The following is a 24,433-nucleotide window of genomic DNA, read 5'->3' as shown; positions in this document are numbered from 1 at the left end:
GAAAGGCTCTCGGTCAGCAGTTCAAAGCTCAACACATTCAGGCAGGATGAGTTGTTTCAAAATGTTATGGTTGGCCAAAGTAGGGAAAAAAACCCCAACCACCCCCAACAGTCAGCAGATTGCTGAGGTCTCACAGAAATACTTCAGCTGGTAGTATAAAAAATAGTTACATAAGTACTATCAAAATGATACCTTTTTGGCTGGCTGCATTCTACAAGAAAAAAGAACTCTTTAAAGTGAAGTTATGAAATAACTCTGTTTCTGAGAGCACAGCAGCTTTCACATTACCAAAAAGCTACAGGAAAGTATTTTTAAAATGACAGGATTGCCTTTGTGTGAGGAGGAATATGGACATGGAGAGGCATCAGCATGTGATAAATTAACTCTTGTAAACAAATACTTGAGACACAGAGTTATAGAAAAAGGAAATCAGAAGAATCTGTGGGGTTTTTGTTTTGTTTATTGAAATATGAGCAGCAGTATGCAAAAAATATCTTTAAAAACATAACATAGCAAAACCTAGTAATTTTAAAATTAACAAAATAAAAAGATGTTTAGAGTTAAATGAAAAAACCTCATTGCTAGAACTGTGTTTTCTACAATGTAAACAAAAGCATAAAGGTTATGCTTGCAACAAACACAGAAGCAGGTTTATGGAGCAGCACAAGAAAGCAACATTATATTGTAATCTGATGGTTTGGTCTATTGATTTGAATTCAGAATGGGAAAACCTCCTCAACAGAAACTTCACAACTCCAGAAGAAAGTTAGTCACATGTTTGTCATTTGAAGCAAAACATTTAGAAAATGGTTTTGTTTTGGTTTTTGTTTCTTTGCCTTTCCAGAAACCATCACCAGCAACACTTTTTGAGCAAGTAAAACAATATCCTGAAAAAGTTAATATTTCAGACTAGTGAGGAAGCCTGACACATTTCAATGTCCTCTAGAGTTATACTGCAAGAATCCAAGTTAATCTTACACCCAAGAATTGAAAACTTTCACACTGTAATACTGGGGGGGGAAATCATTGCTTCAAACAAACTGAAAGAATTCCAACATTTTAAACAATTCTATCCTGAATTCTAACACCAGGGCTGTTCCATCATTCTTTTTCCTGTTGGGCTGTTCTGTCAGATTTGTCTCTCACTGATCAGTCATGCTAGGGGGTTTTATTTTGGTCCTGTAGATTCTATAACCCAGTGTCAGCCCTTCATGCCTAATGCAGTTAATGAGTGTGACACACAAGGCACTGCCTGACTGCCAGCAAGGCCCAGGTGTGTAAGGAGCAACAGCCAAGCTGGTGTCTTATCTCAGGGGCTGTAAAAGCACAGCCAGGAAAGCCTCCAGGATAAGCCTGCTGCAGGCTCTCTGCCGGTATTGCCAAAGCTGTCAACCAGTGCTGGGGCTGGTGCAAAGCAGAAAGAGGCCCAGTAAGAAGAAAATACACTACAAGAGCCAAATGAGTTTGTACTGAGGAGTAACATTCAGTCTAAGCTGGGCTACACTGGAAGGGCTCCATCTGCCACTACCACCCCACTGGCTGAGTCAATCTCCCCATCCCTCTCTCTAGACCAAGGGGTGATTTCTGCACAGTGTGCTGTACTAGGAGCAGCACTCCCTGCTCTCGTGACACTTTACACACTGTTGGCACCAAACAACTTTCTACCCAATCTATCCATGTGCCCAGATCTGAATATTGTAACAGCAGCACAGAGGAGCAAAAAGGATTAGCAACACCATCAACCAGTAGCACACAGAATCTGCTAACCAGAAAGCTCCCAAAAAGGAAGGACAGAGGACTAGGAAGGACAGAGATGTAGGATGCAGACAAATCTGGCTGGGTTTGCTCCTGCAAGCCTGCCCTGCCCAAACCAGCAGTCACAAGGATATCCCAGCACTGCAGCTATTGCAGTTCCAGAATATGTACACAAGCAGAAAAATGCCAGAGCACTTCAGTACTTAATGACAGCATCAGAAGTGTGTTAACTGGATATTATTGCAGAAATTATGGTTCAGTGCATGGGTAGCCAATCTAACCACAATACTAGCACTAAACACCAGCTCTGGCTCACAGCACCCACTGCAGCACCCATTCTTGAGTCATTCAGTTGGCCACATATAAGCATACAAGTGAACAGAGAGAAGCCAGGTGAAAAACATTTTGGATAAAGTAAAATCTTGTACCTACAACTGCAATCTTTCCTTAATTCAATGTGCCATGTCATTTATTACATAAGCAAGTCAAGAGATATAATATTCTGTAGTGTTAAATATACATATTCAGCAACTTGACAAATGTCAGGCCCCAAGAAGAAAATAGAAGCAGGATCCTGTGGCCAACTGACTTGGCATCTTATTCAATCAACAGAACTGTCTGTGGGTTGCAGCTCCAAAGAATGAAAGGGAAGAAACCAAAGCTAAGTGGCAAATAATGTTACTCCCCTTCTCCTGAAGATGCACTCATCTGTTTTGAAACATACTTGAGAAACTGTTTAAAAAAACAAAACAAAACACAAAAACCCAAAACAGTAATACAGAAATTCCTGTACAAGAGAACATTCGGGTTCTGCAGAAGTGTTACAGTTTATTCCTTTAAGGCAATTAATAAAAAACATTTTAATGACACGTAAACAATTTTTATCCTCTAAGATAATTTGTTACTTAGGTACCATAGGATGCACGATTTCCACATTTGAGGAGAAACTGTCATTCAACAGAAGACACAAGAACTTGTTTAAAAAATAGTTTTCTCAGGGTTGCAGTAATGAACTGCAACACATCTTTTAATAAGTATTTACGTAAGTTTTCAGCCTCTGCCCCAAACACTGAACCCTTTTCTAAAAACGTGTTCAGGAAAGAGGAAACAGCAAGGTGAGTCTAAAAAATATAATAGGGTCTTTCTGCATGCAAAATTTTGTATATAATTCACTTCTAATTCTCTTAACAGGTTTCTCTCAGCCTCTTTTTTATGACATAAAGGACAGAAATATGCATGTGTTATGTAATTGATTTTAGTGTTCAGTACAGTGTTTAAATTCTCTACTTTGCCAAATGCAAACATCACTAAGTTCAACTAAGCCAAGTGCAAGGTCCTACACCTGGGTCCCAGCAATCCCAGACACACCCACAGGTTGGGCAGAGGAGTGCCTGACAGCAGCCCTGCAGAGAATGACTTGGGGGTGATGGCTGATGAAAAGCTCACCATGAAGTGGCACTGAGCACTCAGCCCAGAAAACCAACAGAATCCTGGGCTGCATCCCAAGGAATGTGGGCAGCAGGGGGAGGGAGGGCACTGCCCCCTCTGCTCTGCCCTTGTGAGACCCCACCTGCAGTGCTGAGCACAGCTCTGGGGCCCCAGTGTAAGAAGGACATGGAACTGCTGGAGCAAGTCCTGAGGTCACAGTTCTGGTAAGAGGACAGGAGCACCTCCCCTGCAAAGAGAGGCTGAAAAAGTTGAGGCTGTTCAGCCTGGAGAAGGAAGGTTGAGTGGAGACCTCATGGGAATCTTCCAGCATCTGAAAGGGCTACAGGGAAGCTAGAGGGACTCTTTGTCTAGAACTGTAGTGACAGGACAAGGAGTAACAGGTCCAAACTGAAAGAGGGCGAATTTAGCTCAGACATACAGAAGGAATCCTTTACTTGAGGCTGGTAAGGCACTGGCACAGGTTGCCCAGAGAGGCTGTGAATGCCCCCAACCCTGGCAGTGTTCAAAGCAAGGTTGGAGAAGGGCTGGAGCAACCTGGTCTGGTGGGAGGTGTCCCTGCCCATGGAAAGGGAGGTTGGGACTGGGGATCTTTAAGGTCCCTTCCAACCCTTAACATTCTGATTCTTTAGATGTGCGAGAGAAATTCCATTGTCATATTAATACAGTCCTTCAACCCCATAAAGATGCCAGCCACAGCTACAAGTCTTCTGATTGAAGCCCTGCCATCAAGGACAGGATCAAGAGCACAGTTTTATGCAGGCTACAAAGAAGTGATTACTTTTGGTCATTACCAAGAGGTCTGAATTAAATTACATGATCTGGAAGTAAAAGCTTCTGCATTCAGTTACTCATTTGCTAAGCCACTCACAGTCTTCAAAGAGACTCAAACTCATACTTGAAAATGAATTAAATACAGTGTAATCACTAATACTGCATAATGTCTACTGAGAGACTAAAAAGGCCTAACACAGATCAATTCCAGACAGGTAAAATAAACAGCTAGAACACCAAAAAGAAAACAAAAAACTTATTCCTTCCAAAAAGTAGTAAGCACTGCCATTTAAAAATAGTAGTGTTTATGTTAAAATAGAGAAAGGTACCTAAAAAGAAATAGCCTTGGCAACCAAATCCAAACGGCATGAGTGTAAATCAAAGCAAAACAAGAATCACTACTCCAGAACCGTGCAGGATGTTTACCCTGGATCAATTACTACTTTAAATGGTGGTTAAAAGAGATATTACAAAACCAAAGTGGGAAAAGGCTAAGAACTGCTATTCTGCATTAATATACAATGTGTTTATGACAGCATTTTCCAATAGAAAATACAAGTGTTTTTACACCACTCCAATATTTGTAAAAAGTATATTTCATGTGTACATTAAAAAAAAAAATCACATTGTTCAATCTGAGGCAAATTAGCCATAATAAAGTCTAATTTTGCTTATGACAGATGTCAACCTTAAGATGTTAAAACACTAAGCTAAAAATACAGCTTGCAAGCTGGAGCTGCACATGTTCAAACAGTTTCATTAAAACACATTAAAAAATCCCAAATTATGATATGTATTTATTTTCTGAAGTCAGTCTTCATTAATTCTTGTCCCTACAGGACAAAAAGGTTTTCCAGTTAAGACATTTGTCTGTTTAAGTTTTAAGGGGAAGAAGGGGAAAAGTGTTCTGAATTTTTCAATAGACTATTTTTTCCCTTAGGGCTCAACTGTCACTTAAGCATCACAAGAACAATTTGAAATGTAAAACTGATTAGCTATACACAATGGAATTGGTCACAAAGGGATCTAAAAAAAAAAAGTTAAATCATAAGATCCATTCTCCATATAGCTCACAGTATCCACTGGAAGTTTCTCTAGAATTAGAATAAGTTCGCTAAAAATAAGGCTGAAGATGGAATTGCAGCACTATGAAACAGATGAGATGGGATTAAGAGGAGAGCCCATTTGTGTAAGTACTTTATCCAGCCACTGGAGGGGCCCATGAAGATGAATTTCTATCCAGCACGGGGTGCTTGTGACATCCTGCCGGTGATATTCAGCTCCCCAGCCCTAGAAAATGAACAAAAGGGTACTGATCAATTTGAGGGCATGCTTGTCTTTTAAAATAACTACCAACAAGAAAACAGAAAATCTCAAGATACTCATCTGAGGGTAATTCACAATCTAGTCACACTGATCTAAATGAACAAACCCGAGGCTGGGAAGGAGCAGGAGGGAAGCTGCACCGGGAAGCCTCAATCAAGTCTTGCATGCTACAGCCTCCTGTGGATCTCACTGCTGCCCTGAGGATGACTCCTGGCCATGGCCACATCTCTCTTCTCTTTCAACCTCCTGCTCCCTCTCCTCCACACTCTCAAACTGAGCAGTATTTGTCATAGCTGACAAAACCAATGAGACATCTTTTGGACAAGATGCAAACAGAACACCTGGAAAGCCCAAGTGTGGACTCCACACTAAACCTGCCACAGACCACATCTTGATTAAATAATCCTCAGGAAACACTCCTGTGAGAATAACAGCACACCTTGACTTCAGGAACTCAAACCATGTTTTTTTTCCATAACCAGAGATTTTTTTAAACTAATAATCAATTTGAAGAAGCTGAAAATTTTCTTCAATAATTATGCTCCTTTGTACTCACATTCTTTTAGTGGACTTGTTATTCATCTTACTCCTTGAAATTTAGACCATGAACTTAAATCTCCTTTAACAAAATTACAGCAACCATAATGAATAAATTCCTGTCCTGAATACTGAAGTAACTGAATACACAGCCAACACAGATTCAATATAGAATCTGTGCTTTTCCTTTCTTGCATTGATTTCCTTCTCCCTCAGTTAATCACTTTAAATATACTTATAATTGAAAAGAACCCCATCAGGCCAGAACAGCTTTGCTACAGTGCTAATGGAATTACTGCTAAATACCCAAACCCACAATAAACTTAAAATACTCTCAGAATAATTTACCTTTACAAAACTCATTCGAATGGTGCACATTTTGGTGAGCTCATATACTGCTTCAAATCCATGATTGACAGACTGAGCTAAAAGCTGAGCAAATTCCTGATTGTTAAAAATCTTCAGGCTGCATCCACTGGGAATCTTGCATACAGTTGTTGGATGAAAACCATGGTGGTAGTTGCAGTTCCTGCTCTGTACAAATATGCTGCTATCACTTAAACACTCAGCATAGACTTCTCCACCAACATAGTAGAGATGAACTCCTTGAAAACAAAGATAAGAACACTTCAAATTACTTTGTTGTCTCTGATTTTGAGGTAGTTATCTTAAATTCTATTTTATTGAGGAAAAAAAAAGAGTAAATTTCTGCCTGAGGAGGTTTTCAGGAAAGCTTTTGCTTGCATTATAACACAGCGTCTCATTTCAACACAGCAGGCTCGTGATACACCAGCCACTAGATGTCCTTCTCTGATCAATTACAGAATAGAATGAAAAAATTACTGCCACATTTCAATTGTTATTTCAAGCTATTTTTCTAGATAATTTATGTAAATTTATTATTAAAACCCCAGTTTTATACACCTGACAGCTTCTGCCTATGCCAAGTAGAACAGAAATAGATATGTCCAGGGAGAAGGGTCAGTGATGGGACATGAATGAGAAAGAATATCCACAGTCTGCTCTGATTTTCAATACATTTATCAAGCTGAAGGACAGGTAAGTCCAACTAGCTGTTCTACTTAATTACCATCAGGGTTTACAAACCTTAACATCAACAAAGCCCCCAGATTAACCACATCTGTCTGTATTGAGCTATGCACATGTTTTGAAATCTATACAACATTATTATTGACTAAAAATCACTATACAAAAGCTGCCCATCCCTTCAGCACCCAAACTCAGGGGCTCCCTGCTGCTTCACTGAGACACCTGCCTTCCCTCCCCTATCCCAGTTTTACATGCTTGGGATACAACTCTGTTTAAGTCTTCCCTGCAATACAGAATCCACTAAGGAGCATCCCGTGATGTGCCAGAGGAGGCTGCAGCAAATCAACAGATGCAAGTTAATCTTTCAGACAGCAGCCACTCTTATGAACAGTGCTAGACCCACTTCGGACTAAGGTAGGATGGAGCTTACAGAGGAACTGTTGGCTTCAACAACTACAAGCAGCTGTCAGAGAATCTGGGGTGGGCAAGCCTGCATTTTCACAGCACAACCCTACTTATTTAAAAAGGCAGTGACCACCACTTGCCAGCTACAGTAAAAAAACCTTTGCACATAGGATTGGGTGGTTCTAAGGAGGCAATACCTCAAGACCTTCCAAGCAAAAGCCATAAACAAACAGTATTTTATCTCTAAACAAACTTAATGCTGTCAGAACAGTTAACATTAAGCAAAGTTTAAGTTCAATAATTACTATTAGAGATGCAGCCATTTTAAAGCTCATTACTAGTCTACAATATAATGATGGGTCCTGGTTACACTTCTGACCTTAGGCAGATGCACAAGATTTCTCTGCCAATACCACTAAAAGGAGTGAGCCAAAACAAAAGAGCGTCACGCCCCACAAATCACTTGTTCCCCTTTATAATTTTTTTTTTTTTTTTTGACAACTGCATTGCAGATCCAAGTTTCCAACACACACAAATAGAACTTCTGGTCTCCAAATTATCTGCAAAATTTTGTCATATTTATAGTTATTTCTAATTAAAAGAATGTTATGGAAAAGGCTGAACTTTATCAATGAAAACTCTAGACCAACTTTACCAAATGCTCCTAGGTGGTAAAAAGGCTTCTAAGCATGCACAAGAGAAACAGGCTTCTCTTCTTAGGACTGAGTTAATCACAAAAAAAAAATATTCAGAAAAAGCGTTCTACAATTTAAGATAATCCAGGCACATTCCATCAGAGATGAAAACTGTGCATCTCTATGTACTATCAGCCAAAACAGTACAGGAAAACTAGAAGATCTTGCAAAACCTGCTGTCTCCAGGAATCCCTCCCACACACATCCACGCCCCATGGATTCACTCAGACAAATGAGCCCTTGCAGTTTTGCATTAGCACTTCAAAGTCCTGCTGCCAACTCACTAAGATATTTGAACATACTGTAGACAACAACAAAACCAAAAAAATCTCTGACATACTGCAAAGGTGTATGCAGAATTTAAGAAGTAGATATAATGTGGAGTATCATGGCATATCCTGTAATGTTTCTTGGTGCTGAAACACAGATCAGTACATTTACCCTAACAAGCAAGCCCCAATGGCAATCTAGTTTGGTAAGGAAGGGGTAATATTTAGTCTTTTTAATTAGTAACAAAGAAAAATGCATGCAATTCCTGACTAATTAGAATCAAAACATGCCTAAGTTGTTTTCTGATACTGGAGAGGTAGATAATGTATCACACCTCAGATTACTTATAGCATTCTCATCTGAGAATTATCACTGCTGCAGTATAGAGAAATAAAACCAAGGACTTGGTTCACAAGACAAACTCAGCTTTACCTTTGCCAATGTGCCGCCGAGTGTTCTCGATCGTTGAGTTGCGATTAACGTTGGAGAGCAAACCTAAGCAGAACCTGTTCTTGTTATTGGAGGGATCTGTAAAGCCATCTACTAAGACACTTGTGGAAGATGCATGGAACGCCTCCCCAACACGGTTATTTAACTCATAATACACAATGGAACACCAGTGTTTGGGTTCTTCATAGGCAACGGGCTGAACATCTGAAAAGCAAATGGAAGCAACAGTTTAGGTAAGAGTTAAAACACTAAAGCTACAACTGTCAAGCAGACCCTCCAAAACACCAACAGCTAAGTAAAATCTGAGTAAACAATTATGATGGGCAAGAAGTGTCCTGATTATAACCTTAAAGATTGTCACCTTTGTGCATTTTAGTTGGCCTGTTGACTTTACTGTTTTTTTCCAATTTTAAGCCTGATATTTAAAAAAGACTGTGTGACAGCAGGTAAAACATAACTCTTCTGCTCACTTTAAAAAAAAATATGTTATAACTGGTATTTTGGGACTCAATTTTCAGGGCCTTTGTGCAAATGTTATTCCAGCAACAAGCAAAGGTAGCACAAAAGAAATGACAAAAAATTCAACTCACTGTAAGCAACATTATGCACCTGAGACTTTGAAAGGAGAAGATGAAAATAAAAATAAGCAAGGTAAGTTTTATTTCTCAGTTATGTCTCTTATAGACCTAGTTTGCCTAGGACGTCTGCTTCCACCTACCAGCAAGATTTACTGGCACATCTGAAGTTATTAATTCAGTTTGGTAATGAGTTGCAAGACACCAAACTATGTAATTTTACACCAGACTATACAACTTACCTCTGGTAGATATATTTGGCATGATCTGAGGGATCATTGTATTGCTTGTGTCCATAGACTGTGAATTATCCTGCCCCATTTGTTCATCAGGGGGCATATATGCAGGAGGTGGAGTATCAGCTACAAACATGAAAAAAATAAGAATAAACTTCAACAATTTAGAGTATTTATTTATACATTCTACAGTTGTAAACATACAAAAATATTCCCAAACAAGATATTAAAAAATTTGGCCTCATTTTCAAAGAAATCTGAACACAGCCAGCTGTCTTTACAGTAAACTCCTTCAACAGCTGAAATTTTACCTATGGAACCAATAACAAGATTGGAAACTTGAAAAAAAATAAGAGATGCACATTTTTCTTTCTGCATTTTTTTTTCCTTTAATACCTGCACTCCTGCATTTGGGCTTGATGACTCTGCTTCCCCCTTTTTGTCACACAAACATGAGCTTTCTTGGCTACCCTCTTCTCAGTGTTCAAAAACAAAGCAGTAGAAGAAATAACTATTTGCTTAGTATAACAAAGGCCTAGAAGAGTTTGGGGGATTTGCTGCTCCTGGCAGGCTGAGTTCATTACAGAAGTGTGGATCTGTTTTCTTCCATCAGCACAGCACTCAGTGTGGGAACACTCCACTATGCCCCATAAATGCATCCACCCCAGTGATCCCAGTACTTGGCCAACAGATACCCTCTGACTGGGACACTTCTGGGGAACTGAGCAACCAGACTACAAAGATTAGGCCACTGAGCTAGTGGAAAAATAAAATCTTTATTAAATTCCTGGCTTTATAAACCACACCAATAATCAGAATCAGTAAGATTTCTTTCCTTTGTCCCTATCAATTGTTTTTTTCTGTATTTTCCAACTCAGTTAAACAGAATCAGTTTAATCCAACTCGCTCCCAACAAAAATGGCACTTTTTTCCAGTAAAACACCATATTTTAAATGTTTTTATTCAGTGAAAGACATCAGTAAACTGTTCAGCATCCTGCATTTGCTTTCTTTTCATTGCTATTTCTTCTTCTAAAGTACGGATTAGTTAATCTGTAGTGAAGCTGTGCAAAAAAACCTCACCGGTATTACATCCATGACAAAAAAAAACAGCTGGAAAAATAAAACTATAACAATTAACTCTGACCAGTGACAAAACTAGGAAAAAAATCCAATAAAATGCAGAAGAAAAAGCCATTTATGGCAAACACCACGAATTCCTGAGGTCATGGGTCACAACAACATGTGATGTTTCAATGATTTTTATTGAACTGCCATTCAGGCTGTACTCACCTGGCAGCTGAAAGGGACTGGATGGCCCAGAGCTGGCTGGGGAGCTCGGGTAAGTGCTGCTGGCTGGAGAAGGGGGGTAGGGGCTGTTTGGTGAGATGGAGAATGGAGTGCTGTTGGGCTGCTGGAAGGAGTCTGGAAACGTCGCGTTGTGAGGCATGTGCGGCTCGTTGTGGCTGAGATTCCTGAACTGAACTAGCAGACTGTGCTGGGGGTTGAATTCACTATGTCTAGGCACTAACACTGGAGGTAGAACTGCAAAAAACAAACAAATCCCAAATGCATTTAGGTTAAAACCTGAGATATAAGGTAAGAGATACAAATAACGTGCTATTCTGCTCATCGTGATAATTTCAACTCTAGCTGGAGTGGAAAGAGGAGGAGGGAATCTGACATGCCTTAACCCCATCCTCTCCTTCATTTTTTACATCATTCTTAATGAAAGATTCAAACTTTACTCTTGCAAAAACCACAAAAACACACACACATTTCACATAACTCAAAGATGACCTTTTTTTAAAAAATAATAATCTGAACTAGGTTACATGTGGCACATACTGAAATACTGATGCAGAAGGGCGAAACATACATCTGCACACATTAGCTAATCAGAGAAAATGGGAATACAGTCTCTGTTACTACAGTCAAACTATATAGTTACATACTGTCCTTTCCACTGAAGAGAAACAAAATCTGTACTGCCGTATATTTTAACTTCAGGACTGCTGGAGTCTGGAATTCCAGTGCTGCAGCAATACACTAGAGCACTACAGTCAATGCAGTAGAATTACAACCACTTTGGAGAGCAAGAGAAGAGACTTCTCACCACACTGTCCAGAGCAACATTCTTCATCTCCCCCACTGCAATCCAAATCCTCTTCACCCTTCCCACAGCACAGTTTAAGAGCAGGCTCCTTACCTGCTCAACACACCTGACACACACCTTCCTCTAAGTGATCACATGTCCTGGTTCTATTCATCTCTGCTGTCTCCTAACTGGAAGTCATGTGGGGATCTCTACCACCCGAGAATTTTATTAATTTTATTTTTCATCTCCTTAGTTCATGTCACACCTTGATTAAATAGCAAGCCCCTGAAAGGCAGCCAGCAACCTCCTTGCAAGCACTGAGATTTTGAAACAAGTTTCTCAAAGAAACTGAACCTGAAAGAACATATCACTGCTTTCTATTTCACGACAAAGGAGAACTTTGCTACTAACTTTAAGGGGAGCAGGCTTAAGAAGTCTGTGGGAAAAAGGTGATTAATCCCAAAGAAAACAGCTCAGACCATTAACACAGTATGGACCACGCACCTCCCCAAAACCCCGCAGTAAAGTGCACTTTGAACATTCCTCTCCCAAACTGTCTCACACTCCACTTTCAATTGGTTGTACAGTACCAGAGGAGGAGGAGAATGGAGCGAATAGTTAAGCGTTTACTGAAGATTCAGTTCCGTTTTTAGGACAACTACTTTCAAACATACCTGGGCTCTCCACCCTCTTGTAGTGGTATGGATTGATGCAGACTTCCTTTTGTTTGGATCCAAAAGGAAATTCACAAATATCCAAGGGCTTCAGCTCGTGATGGCTCTGCAGATCCGGCCAGCGCCACACACGGCAGTAGATCACATGGGGAAGGCCCTTCCTGTGAGAAACCTGCAGCCGTCCATCCAAAGAGCGGGGGATAGTAACGCACTTGCTGGGCTGCCCTGGGCTGCTCAAGGCTTTCTCCAGTTCTTCCATAGCACCCTTTTTCTTTTTCAGCTTTTTTACTAAAGCATCAACAGCTTTTTCTGCCCATTTTTCCTCTTCATCTCCTTGTTTCCAGCCCAACAGACGCTTTACAGCTGGGCTAGTAAAGGAGAACAAACTGGCCATTGACGTCATTTGACACAAGTCTTCAAAAAGTTTGTCGGGTTTTGTCTGTTGGGTTTTTTTGTTAATGAATTTGTTTCTTTCCAAATAAATGTCAGTGTACACCCAAAGCACTTATTGCAACTGATAAGCCGTATTATTTCCTGGAGGATGACAAATGAACATAGAGATGTCACTGATGAAGCCTTCGCATCAAAAATGATGATGAATTCCTCCAATTTAGTTCTAGTAAAAAGATAATTTAACAAGGAATTAGTAAACAAGTAAAGGCTGTGGTAAAACAAAAGGCATGTATGAGAAGACCTCCTGCTTCAACTCTAGCATTGCACCTGATGCACCTGATTTTGTTTCAAAACAAAATCCCAGTAGTACTATGACCCCACTCCAAAAAAGTGATCAATCCCCAAAGCTTGCAGTACTGACTAGTGGGAAAAGGGACCATCAAGAGATGATGGTCAGTAGGGACAGCAGAGTTCCCATTAACACTTCTTAAATTGATTACTTTCTCTCAGAAGATAGGCTTGAGGAATATGCTTTCAAACTAGCAATATATCCCTGTCACAGTGCTGTGTTAAATTTGCTATGAAGAAACAGGGAAGAGGCAGGCTGGAACCACCAGTTCCAAGGCCAATACTGCACGGAAATACTCAGCTTCTCAAATGGATCTTTATTTCCAAAAAGAAAAAAATTCTTAAGCATCTGCTTTTTCTTGAGCTCTAATTAGTTACCCCATATTTTTGAGAATATGAAAAGAAATTAGGAAGAAACTGTAAACGAAGAAAACAAAGCACAACTAAAAGAAAAACCCAATAAAAAGCACAAACCAAACCTTCTCCAGCCACCCAGAGAGGTGGTCAAGCTTTTTTTAGCTGTAGCTAATTTTATGCTGCACTTCCTTATATCTTTTAAGAAGAGTATTTGAAGAGCTGGATATTTTTAGACTTGGCAAAAAAAAATTGTTTTCTTCTCCCCAGAAAAAAGAAGGGGGGAAAAGACATGGTGGAGTAAGCATTAGAAATGTGACCTTTACTACAAAGTGACTCAGAAAGGAGAAGAGCAGAACAACTGGCTCATGAATGGTGTTTTACCACTCACCAGCCCTAATGCAAATCCTCCCCCCAGCAATTTAAGGAGTACCGATGACAAGAGGAAATGATGTGCTGTGGCAGCGAACTGATAAGAACTTGTAAAATCCCTTGTGAATACTAAATAAGCAAGTATAGACAATGAGCAGCTGGCAAAAAGCAAGAGCAGAGCTAAGAGAAAGGATGTCAATAACAAAAGATGCTTCCTCTCTTGCTACAGAGACTGCCAAACAACATTGTCTCTCCACTTTTGATAAACCACGGTGAATTAGAACACCTACCCCAGCCCAAGACACCAAATCTGCACATAAGAGAAAAAGGGGGTGGGGGGGAGCAAAATGTTAAATATCTCTGTGTTGGTTCTCTTAGATTACTACCTTTAATCAGCAAGATCTTTTTTCCTCCCATCTTTGATAAACTAAAAGTCATCTGATAAGGCTTTTTAAGTGTCTGGGCACATTTACAGGCTCACTCAGGCACTTGGACAGATCCTTCTATGTAACAAAACCATGTGCTAAGCACCAGCAGCCAAAGCTACAGCAAACATCCCTAGGCAAGGCATTTATGTCCCAAGTGTAACCATCCTATATTTTCTATTAAGGAGTTAGAGGGTGAGGAAAGCAGGGAACAAACCCAAGGACATTTGGTGTTCCTTTACATGAAAAAAATTCATTTATTTTATGTAGTAGCTTAATCCCATTGGTACTTCTTTGATTATTCAACTTTGATTCAGTAATATGGAAAAAAAAAATCGGAAAAGCAAAACAAATGGAAAAACTGTTTGAAGGTCTTTCTTCCTAGAGCTCACATAAAAAAAAAACCAAAATAGAAAAAAAAAAAGAGAATAGAAGTCTCCCACTGCTTCAGTAACTCCCTGGAAGAAGGTATTGAGAAAAAACTAAAGGAAAAAGCTCAAATAATTACATATCACCTGTTTTCTTCAGAAACATCACCATGTCTGCACTTTCAGACTAATTTAGTTCCCTCGGACTATTACACATGAGAATCTTTGCACCCTTCAAAGTAACAGGAAATACATAAAGGGAAATAAACTTGGCCAGGAACTCAGACTGAATTTTTTCTTTTACTAAGGATAAAAGTTTACTGTTTTAAAAAGTAAAAGCTGTTTATAGTTGCAACTAACTTACTTTCAAGCCTTGCATACATTCAATAGCTGCAAGATCAGCAACTGCTCACACCCCTAGAAAAGGAAATGAACCCACCTAGAATCTCAGACCAGAGACAATTAAAATGTTCTATTTTTGCTTTCAGCTATGCTTTCAAAGAATCTTACACATCATCAAGGCAGAAGATGCACTGGAAATTCCTCTACTGAAGTTGAGCTCAAAGGAGATCTTAAACGTCCCCTGATCTATCCCATTACAGAAGCCCCATCTGTATGAAGAAACCAAATTTAAAGATCTACAATTCTATGCTAAGTTAATGTAAAATTTTGTTTTTTATTATTTTGAACATAATGGACCAACTAGGAAAGATACTTTGTTTTATACAATTCCAACATCATTTACCCACAAGGACACTCATGGAATAAACAAGCTCACTAAAAGGAAAGGGAGTTGGAACAGTTCTACTAAGATGATATTTTGCAGTAATTAGTATTTGTAGGGCAAGTGGCAAGGGAATTATGATAAATGACTGTCCTACAAGCTATCATTTTAGAAATAATCTGCTCGCAGTAAGTAACATAATTAACTCTAAAAACTTTACATTTGAGGGTCCATCAGCAAAAGCAATGCCTGGTAAAACAAGTATTTCAGAAGCATCAGAACAGATTTGATCAAAACTGCTTCAACGTCTTCAAAAGTTTCCACATACATGCTTGTAACTCTAACCACTGAAAAATGAGACTGCTGAAGTCCTTAATACCATGCACCATAACTCCATTCTGGCCACTTATGACGCTTTAAAGACTCTTCAATAGAAGTGTATTTGAACCTGCTCAAGAAAATCAAGGGCAAGAAAGAAAATGCAACAAAATACTAATAGGCTTTGAGAAGTAAAAATTGAATTTATCCCATTGCACACATGCCTGAAGTTCATTTTGGATGGCAAAACACTGAAGGTTTACAGCTTTTGCCTTTCTTAAGAAAACAAGCCAGAGTTTAAAAGGTTCATGAATCATGAGCTGGCTTCATGAGCTATTTAAGGCCACAAAGCAGTAGGTACAGGTATTTATGTAGAAACCAAACATTTCCATGTAGAACTTGCAATTCATGCAGGGTTTTTAGATTTCTGAATGTGTGGCATAAACCACATTTAGAACATTTACTTGCATTTGCTGTAATTTCAGCATCTAATTTGTGAAAGGTTTCTAAGTAATCCTGACATCTGCCAGGAACAGCTTCCCCAGATCATCTGTACTTACAATCAATTTCTTCTGAGGCTTAAAAGCCCAAGTTATGAGCTGTGATTGCAGTACTACAGAGCATCACTGAGCTTTGAATACAAAAACAAATGCTTTAAAGAGTCACATTTTCATTCAGTAGTGCACAAATAACTCTTATTGCTGCACCTCTAGACACAGCTGGTAACAACTTTCACGGGGAAAAAAGCTTAAATTTCCTTAAGAGGCAGAGGGTCTATTATGCATTACCTTCTTTTATTAAATAACTTTTCACCCGAGCTACAAGAGAACCTCGACTGAAAACCACACTGTTACATTAAAAAGTTACAAACACTTTTAGGAGCGAGTGTAATGAATTACATGGAGTAGCATGAGGGAGCTTTTAAAGGGCAAGTATAAAAGGAAGTAATCGTTGGATCAAAATTAGACTTTGGGGCATGCATTATTTATACTTTAAAAGTTCTTGTTAATGACTACAGCAAATGGAAGGAAACTTGTTGGGTGAACAGGTCCATTGTTTGAACCCCCTCCTTAATACTTCAGCCAGCCAGATATAAACAAAGTTGGCCAACAACAGAACTTATATTTCATTTATGCAAATGGGAGAACTGTACCACCTTCCATCTGCCATCACAAATACCGAGCAACTTGATTCCCTTTAGCAGTTCTTGTGAAATTTTCTTAGCCTACTCCATTAAACTGGCAAGTTCAGTAGGTTCATTTGATGTCATATCAAGGAATCTCCTTCTGGCTAAAAGGACCTGAGCAAGAGCCACTGCAGAACAGAAAATGTAACATTAAATATGGTGTACCTATTTTCATGAGATGCATTTTGTATGTAATGTGTTCTCCAATTGATTCCAAAATAATTTCCCACCTGCAAAATCTAGATTTGAAGTACCACTAACCAAGCAAACCATCATCCCAAGCAGCAAGGCAGTGAATGATACTTTGACAAGCACAAGAATAAAACGGGTAAAACCTATGACCCTCATCCCTTCCTACTGCCAGTATTAAGGCTGTGTTCAAATGTACAAGGACTATTCTTTTCCCACTAATTTACTTGCTTGCAAATTCAGGAAGCCTTCTGTAGCATCATACCCAATGTGAAACAAGGAACTTCACTGCTGATGATTAGAATTTGTTTTGAGAGTCAACTTCATACAATAAACAAAGCACCACTTATAAGCAGCAGCACAACTGGGAGTTCATTAGAGCTGCTGCAGATCTGCAGTTAAAGCTGTTCTGCAGTCAGCTCTTGTGCTTAACTTTATTGCCCTTCAAACTCAGAAACGCTCAGCATTTTGACTCCATACACACATTAACATACATATTCATACAGAAAGCTCAGAAACTCAACTGCAGTATATTATAGTGTGTTATGCTATATACACAGATCAATACGTTCTTTAAAACAACAACCTCACACATCATTTCACTTGGTTTTATTAAAATCCTTCTTTCCTTATAAATTTCCTGACAGGAACTGGGCAGGATTGTGCTTAAGTTTTATTATCATTTTCCCAAGCTTACATTGTAGCCCAGCACACAGTCCCATGCAAGGGCACATATTAGAGCCTGTTCTTGAAAAGGAGAAATGTTAGCTCCACAGTTTCTCCATACACATCAAGCATAGAACAAATCCTAAGATGACACTGCATCCTTCAAACCATTGCCACAGTCTCTCCACAGAAAAGATTTCTCTTCAATTACCCTGTGCAACATCTCAGCCACAAGGAATACCACCAATGAAAAAAATTTATGGGGACAAGAGGCAAAAGAAGTTAAGTAAAAGATGAAAGAGATTTTACAAATTATATCTAAAAGGAACTTGTGGTATTTTCATGAGAACTGGCATCCAGCTGACCAGAATCCACGGTAAGTGCTTTTACCCTAGCACTAGATTTCTTGCTTCAAACATGCCTTGTAAGGCAATATAATCTAACTGATAATATATGTAAACAAGAAGACAAAAGAACTATCTGGTATCTTCAAAACTTTTACTAACCGTGACTGCCCTGCAAACACAAAAATCTACTGACAATTGCTGACAGGGCTTTCTCACACAATACTTTTGCTTTTAATTTCCACATCTGTACACCATCTAACAGCATAAAAAAAATGCTGAAGCATTTAGCTCTGCCAGCTGAGAAGTATTTAACCAGCACTCTCTTACAAAAAACCTAACAAACTCTGAGGCCAAGCACGAGCAGCAAGTAATACAATGTACATGGAAGATGTAACTCAGATAGCAAAGCTTCTGCTTCTTCTTAAAGTTTTCTCAAAAACTACTGTCAAAAAATAATAGCAGTGATAATGACTTATACCACAAAAGAGGTCCAGGCAAAGAGATCACTAAGAGAGCTCCACTGCATTTCCAATGCCTCCTCACTGCCACCTGATGTCAATAAAAGCTCAGAAAAATTCTAATCAAAGAATAGTTTTGAATTTGTTCTGCATCATGGCAACACTTGAGTTTAACTCTGATATAGGGGAAGGGAGAAAACACCAAAACTTGCTATGCCTAAAATCTTCTATTTCTTAAAGCATCCACATTTACAAAAAAAAAAAAAAATCCAGTGCATCCATGGCCCTGGTCTCTGCAGCTGCTCTAATTACTGAGCAATTAGCTTTTGCAGAAATTCTCAAAAGTATAATTTCCATCTTAGAACCAAAAGCTGTTCCTTAAGTGTTTTATCAGAACTGTACATTTTCTCACTTTTCTGTTCCAGATAAGTGGCAATTTCCAGCAAAAATGCCACCATCAACAGTAGACAGCCCTGAAACTGCCTCTTGTTTTTAAGGTTATTTAAGATATACTCTAACCAAAGCATATAACTACAACTTAGAATCCATTTCTTAATTAAAATTCCAGAGAAAAGCACTGCTACATTTCACTAAACATGAAAACAAAGGCCTATGCCTCCATTGGTAGGTTGGACATGGACAAGCAAGTGGGTGATTAGGAATGACCTCAGTACTACACTTGGAGACAAAAATGGGAAAATAAAGGGCATCTTGTGCTTTTCACAAACTCTAAAGTATGCAAAAAAATTAACAAGCTGGACAACGCCTTCTAAAAATGTAAACGCTCATGTGCGAGACCTTCATTAAAGACCAAGATTCTAAATACTATGAGCTGGCAAAAGAAAGTATAACCTGGAAAATGGGACAGCCAAAAAGCTTTAAAAGAAAACAAAAAATAAAGATGTATATGTGTGTGTGTGTATACACTTCATTCCAACTGAATTGCATTAAGCCTGTGACAAGTTTACAAAAGCTACAGGATTGGAGGGAACACTGACAATAGTAATTCAGCAAGTTTTTTTTTTCCCTTGCACAGAGTGAATGAATGGCAAAGTATTCTAAATTTGTCAGTTTGTGACATCCACTGACCCAGAATTCAGAGACACTACTTCATAGTTGGTGTATCAGTAGCAGGGACTCTGACAAAGATCCTCTGTCAAGGATGACAGTGCTGGCAGGCTCAACCTTGGTGGTAGGTCAGTGGGGATAGGGACTTGGCAGGCAGCATCCTGCACCGCGCCAACCCACGCTGGTCAAGCGCGCTCCAGTGCCAGCCAAACTTTTCTACGTGGTCACAGGAACACGGCTAAAAAGGCTTCCAGAAAACAGGGCAGGAACTTGCACTGTGACTAATGATAACGGCAAAAGTGTTAAATTACTGCTCAGCTTGCTTTTAATGAGCTGTTTATCGTTAGCCATGAAGATATCTCAAGTGCACTCAGCTCACAAAGAGAATAAATCTTATCATTTTGAACACGAGCTCCTTACCTGTTATTTAAAAAAAATCAGTAAAGATCTTTAAAGAAACATTAATGGATTAAAATAAAATTCAGTCCACCAAATCTAAGAGAGACATTTGAAGAAACTCATACTTTAATTAAAAAAACCAAACAAAGATGAATATAACCAGCAAGGCCTTACTGGAAGGAAGGAAAGACACAAGGACTTGCACAGAATTGCCACAGGAATATTTCTGCAGGTATGTAATGCAGCCAAGAGCAATGAAAGAGTTCCTAGCACTTTCCTTAGACATCTATAAAGAAAATAGAGGACACTTTTCTGCAATTAAATATGTCCTCCAAAGCATTAAAAATCACAACATAATTTGCAAAGAACATTCAAATAACCCCAAAAAGTTCCTTAATTGTGCATGAGCACTCCATCTTGGGAGACATTTTTTTCCAGCTCAAGTAATATTCTGTGATCATAAAAAACTCTTCACAGATCACCCACTCCAAGTGCAAGATTAAAAATCTGACTTCCAACAAGTACAAAATAGTACAGGCTCAACAATTACAGTTGTTCCTTCAAGTTCCATTAGAGGTTAAAACTACAAACCTCAAAAAAACCCCAAAATAACCACCCACCACAGCTGTACACAGCAGCACACCCTGTTGTGATCTTTTGTCATCAACAGAAAGAAATGCAGAGGAAAACTCTTTTTCTTCTTTTCCATTTGTAAGCCCCATCATGACTGTCCATCTGGGCTTCTACCAGGAAAGTCCTCTTCAGAAAGAGAAAATTCTTATCTCAAATGTGTGTCCTCCATATTTGAAAGAAAAAAAAAAGGTTTGAAAAAGGTAGAGATCCCAGTAAGCACATGGTTTGTTGGTTTTGTTTTGTTTTTTTTTTTTTCAGAAATAAGTGGCATTAGTCACTTAGCAGCAATTTCAAGGCCAAGTGAACAAAATTTTAATATCAGAGGTAAGAGTAAACCACTATCAAACGGTAGGGATTAAGACATTAAATCCAACACAGACAGGGCACTCTCAAAAGTTACAACACACTAATTATGAAACATCTTCAATTAAGTTATTTGCTGCTTCTATTAACTTCCACTACCACTAGCTGCCAACTTCATAAAGCATTACAGGTTTTGATGAGCACAGGCACATGCCTGCAAGTGTTTGCACTTTTTCTTTACTCCAGTCAAACTGTGATTCCTCAGAATACCAGGAAGACATTCTGTGCAGAAGTTCTGTAACTGACACACACAATGAACTATGCTCATTTCAGTTTCCATTCTTTTAAAAGCCACCCATGGAAGGCTAATTATCTGAAATTAACGAAGGAATGAAAACAGCGTGAGATTTCATCTAAACCCATCATATACTGACAATCTAATTTCCTATGACAGACAAAACTTTGCTGATGCAAATTCTGACAGTTATTCCTTGGAGGTTTTGTTAAAGCAGCGAGCCCAAGTGATTCACTGCATGGAATTTCTAATTCCCTACCTATTCTACCAAGAGACTCAACAACTATTACTGAACCAATTCAATAATACATTCAACACTACTGCTGAATCAGTTCTTCCCTATCTCACTTTCCTGTGAAATATCCCTCAATTACCTTAAGGTCACATTAGAAACCCCACAACTGGAACAAAGCACAGATCATTTGATTTCCAGTCTTGTGCTTTTAACCGCAAGAGCATATTTCCTCTATTAAATTTACAGCCCGCAGAAGACAAAAATTGCTATTCTAAATCACCGAAGCTGTGCATCTGTTGTCAGGCAGCTGTCAGGGCTGGGCGCACGCGAGGGAGGCCAAGGTGGACAAGTGTGTGTTTGTGATCGCTCTGTGTGTGTGTGTGAGCCCGCACATCGCCTCCCGCCTCTTTACCAGCGCCTGCAAACGTGTTTGTTGCTCTCCCCTCGCTCGCTCAGGCCTGGCTCCAGTTAAGAGAGTCCTCGTCTTAAAAAAAAAAAAAAAAAAAAACCACCCCAAAAAACAAAAAACCCGAAAAAACCCAAACTACAAAAAACAAGAGACAACCCCCTCGAGCCTCTGGAGAGCACTGCGATGTCCGCTCCTGTACTGGCACCACGCGTGTCCGAGCAGCCCCACGGGCGGCCCCGCGCTCTCCTCTCCCTCCCGGGGCCGCTCCTTCCCCCGCAGGCCGCTCCCCGTACCCTCCCGCCCCGCCGGGACCCCTGTGTCACCGCGGGCCCGCCCGAGGCCTCGGCCCCGTCTCCCCCCGCACCCCCAAGGCCGCCCGGAACCCGACTCGCAGCGCCGCGACCCCGCGGCCCGCAACCTCCCACCCCGACCATCCCACCGCCCCGACCCACCCGGCGCGGAGCAGGCGGCCTCCCCGGGGCGGGTGTCCGTGAGGCGCCGGCTGGGCCGCGGCCGCCGCTGCTGCTGCAGCGAAACTTTGCCGGGGGAGGCGGCGGGACGGGAGCGGCGGCGGCGGGGCCGGCGGGGCCAGCGCCGGGACCCGGATGTGCGCGAGGGGCGGGGCCGCGCGCGCGCCACGGCGGCGGCGGGAGGAAGCGGGAAAAGGGCCGGGCCGGGCCCGGGTGCCGTGTGGGAAGGGGCCCTGTGGGGAATTGGCCCTGCGTGTGAGACGGAGCGAAATAAATGCGAGTAATGAATTAGAAAATAAGTGTGCGCGGTTCGGTGTCCAGGAAGTAACGTGCCGCATAACGGAGCAGTACCAAAGGCCCCGAGGGTCCCGCTGCGATGGCGGGCGCTGCTGGGGCCGAGGGCCCGCGCTCTCCGCTGTACCGGGCGGTGCGGCCCGGCAGCGGCTGACACCGCCGTGGGCATCGGGACTGTTCTCACAGAGCCACAGGCTCACTTGGGCTGGAAAAGAGCCGGAGATCACGGAGCCCAACCTCTCGCCAACACCACCGTGTCAACCAGACCATGGCACTGAGGGACACGCTCAGTCTGCCCTGAAACTCTTCCAGGAACAGTGACCGCCACCTCCCTGGGCAGCCCCTTGCAATGTCTGAGCACCGTTTCTGCGAAGAAATTCCCCCTGATGCCCAACCTGAACCTCAGGTGCAGCTTAAGACTGTGTCCTCTTGTCACTGCCCAGGAGCAGAGCCCGACTCCTCCCTGGCTACAGCCTCCTTCCAAGGTGCTGTAAAGAACGGGATGGTGCCCCAGCCTCATCTCTGGGTGTTATCCACAATGTCTTGGAGCAGTTGAGGTCCCTCAAGGGGCTGTGTCTCTGAGTAAATTACTCAAATACCCAGTGAAGCTTCAAGAAAATGTGTCAGCAGTGTTAAGAATGGCTCTAGAAAGGATTGCACAGATGAAGATTTTCTTACTGTGTATAACGCCACTATGAGACGGACTCTTGCTGTCCTCATTGTGTGACGTGGAAGTGAGCACTGTTGCCTCAAAGCTGCTTTTGGACTGGATAGATGAAAATTTCAGAGAGGTATAGGGCCAAAAACATGTCCAGTGTGGCACAGCAATGTCTGACCTTGGTTAAGCATACTGCAGGCACAAGTGTTTCTTGTCATTTTTAACTGAGTGGATTATTAGATATGAGGGTATTTTAAAGAAGAATGAGCAATGAGTGCAAGACTGACCTACGCTCAACTCTGCTCTTCAGGACCAGGTGGAACCATTCACCACAAACTACTGTTGAGGTCTGAACTCTGATGGCTTTGAAAAATTTAACTTTATATGGGCAACAGGAATGTCCACAAGTAGAGGAAAGTATTTCACACTTCACTCACTTCACAGCACAAAGGCTGCTTTCCTCAAAGACTGATCATGGCCAGCTTCAAACATACTACTGAACTAAGCTAAATCTTAGTCTGATAACTACAGAAATTCCTACAGAAGAGTTTCTTCCTATGGTCAAAAAAAAATTGTGTAGGAACAGATATATGTGACAAACCCGTAATTTGTTCAGAAATTTGTGTGTCTGTTGTAGAACATGTAAGTACAGTTAGAAATCTGGCACGCCAACTGAATCTTGCTATCAGATTCCTTTTGGAAAAAAAAATAGAAGCATGCAAGTATAATTGAAAGTGATTCTATATACATATAAAAATACATATATAATTAAGTTACAAAGAAGCCACTGTGAAACCCTCTGCTTTATTTATGTAACTTAAAGGTAAAACATCTACCAAAAAGAAATCAAGAAAAAGCAATGTAAAGTTCATAGAAATAGGGAAAAATATCAAATAAGCCAAGCTGATTTCAAGTATACTTGAGCTTTAAAGAAATTTTCTTCTGGTTCAAAACTACATGGCTCTTGGATGTAAACAGAAGTTCTTAAGAAGTCAATTAATGATCCGACAGGATATCTCTACTAAAGTTCACAGCAGCAGTGAAGGAGCAAGGCTTTGAGTAATTTAGTCCCAGGACAGAGCTAACCTTTGGGGACTCCTCTGTATCTCTGCACCAGCAATTGTTCTGCTTTGGCCAGGCAGTCCAAAATATGGGACAAAAAATAAAACAATAACTGTTGGCCTTTTTCCAAATCTTTTGTGTAACTTAATTAATAAACCAAGTAACAAAC

General features: G+C 40.5%; 1 protein-coding gene across 1 annotated transcript; it reads right to left on the bottom strand.

The window, feature by feature from the left end:
- Positions 1 to 442: 442 nt before the first annotated feature.
- On the bottom strand, positions 443 to 22,480 carry SMAD5 (SMAD family member 5). Its single transcript, XM_084215506.1, has 7 exons — positions 22,233 to 22,480; positions 12,291 to 12,906; positions 10,812 to 11,063; positions 9,526 to 9,645; positions 8,691 to 8,912; positions 6,187 to 6,443; positions 443 to 5,265 (listed from the first exon to the last, which is right to left on the bottom strand). Exons 2-7 carry the CDS (start codon positions 12,691 to 12,693, stop codon positions 5,122 to 5,124), a joined length of 1,398 nt encoding a protein of 465 aa, XP_084071632.1. The 5' UTR covers positions 12,694 to 12,906; positions 22,233 to 22,480; the 3' UTR covers positions 443 to 5,121.
- Positions 22,481 to 24,433: the final 1,953 nt, after the last annotated feature.

The sequence above is a fragment of the Fringilla coelebs genome, assembly GCF_963513975.1.
Source record: "Fringilla coelebs genome assembly, chromosome: 15".
Classification (NCBI taxonomy): domain Eukaryota; kingdom Metazoa; phylum Chordata; class Aves; order Passeriformes; family Fringillidae; genus Fringilla; species Fringilla coelebs.
This window is presented reverse-complemented; position numbering and strand designations above follow the sequence as displayed.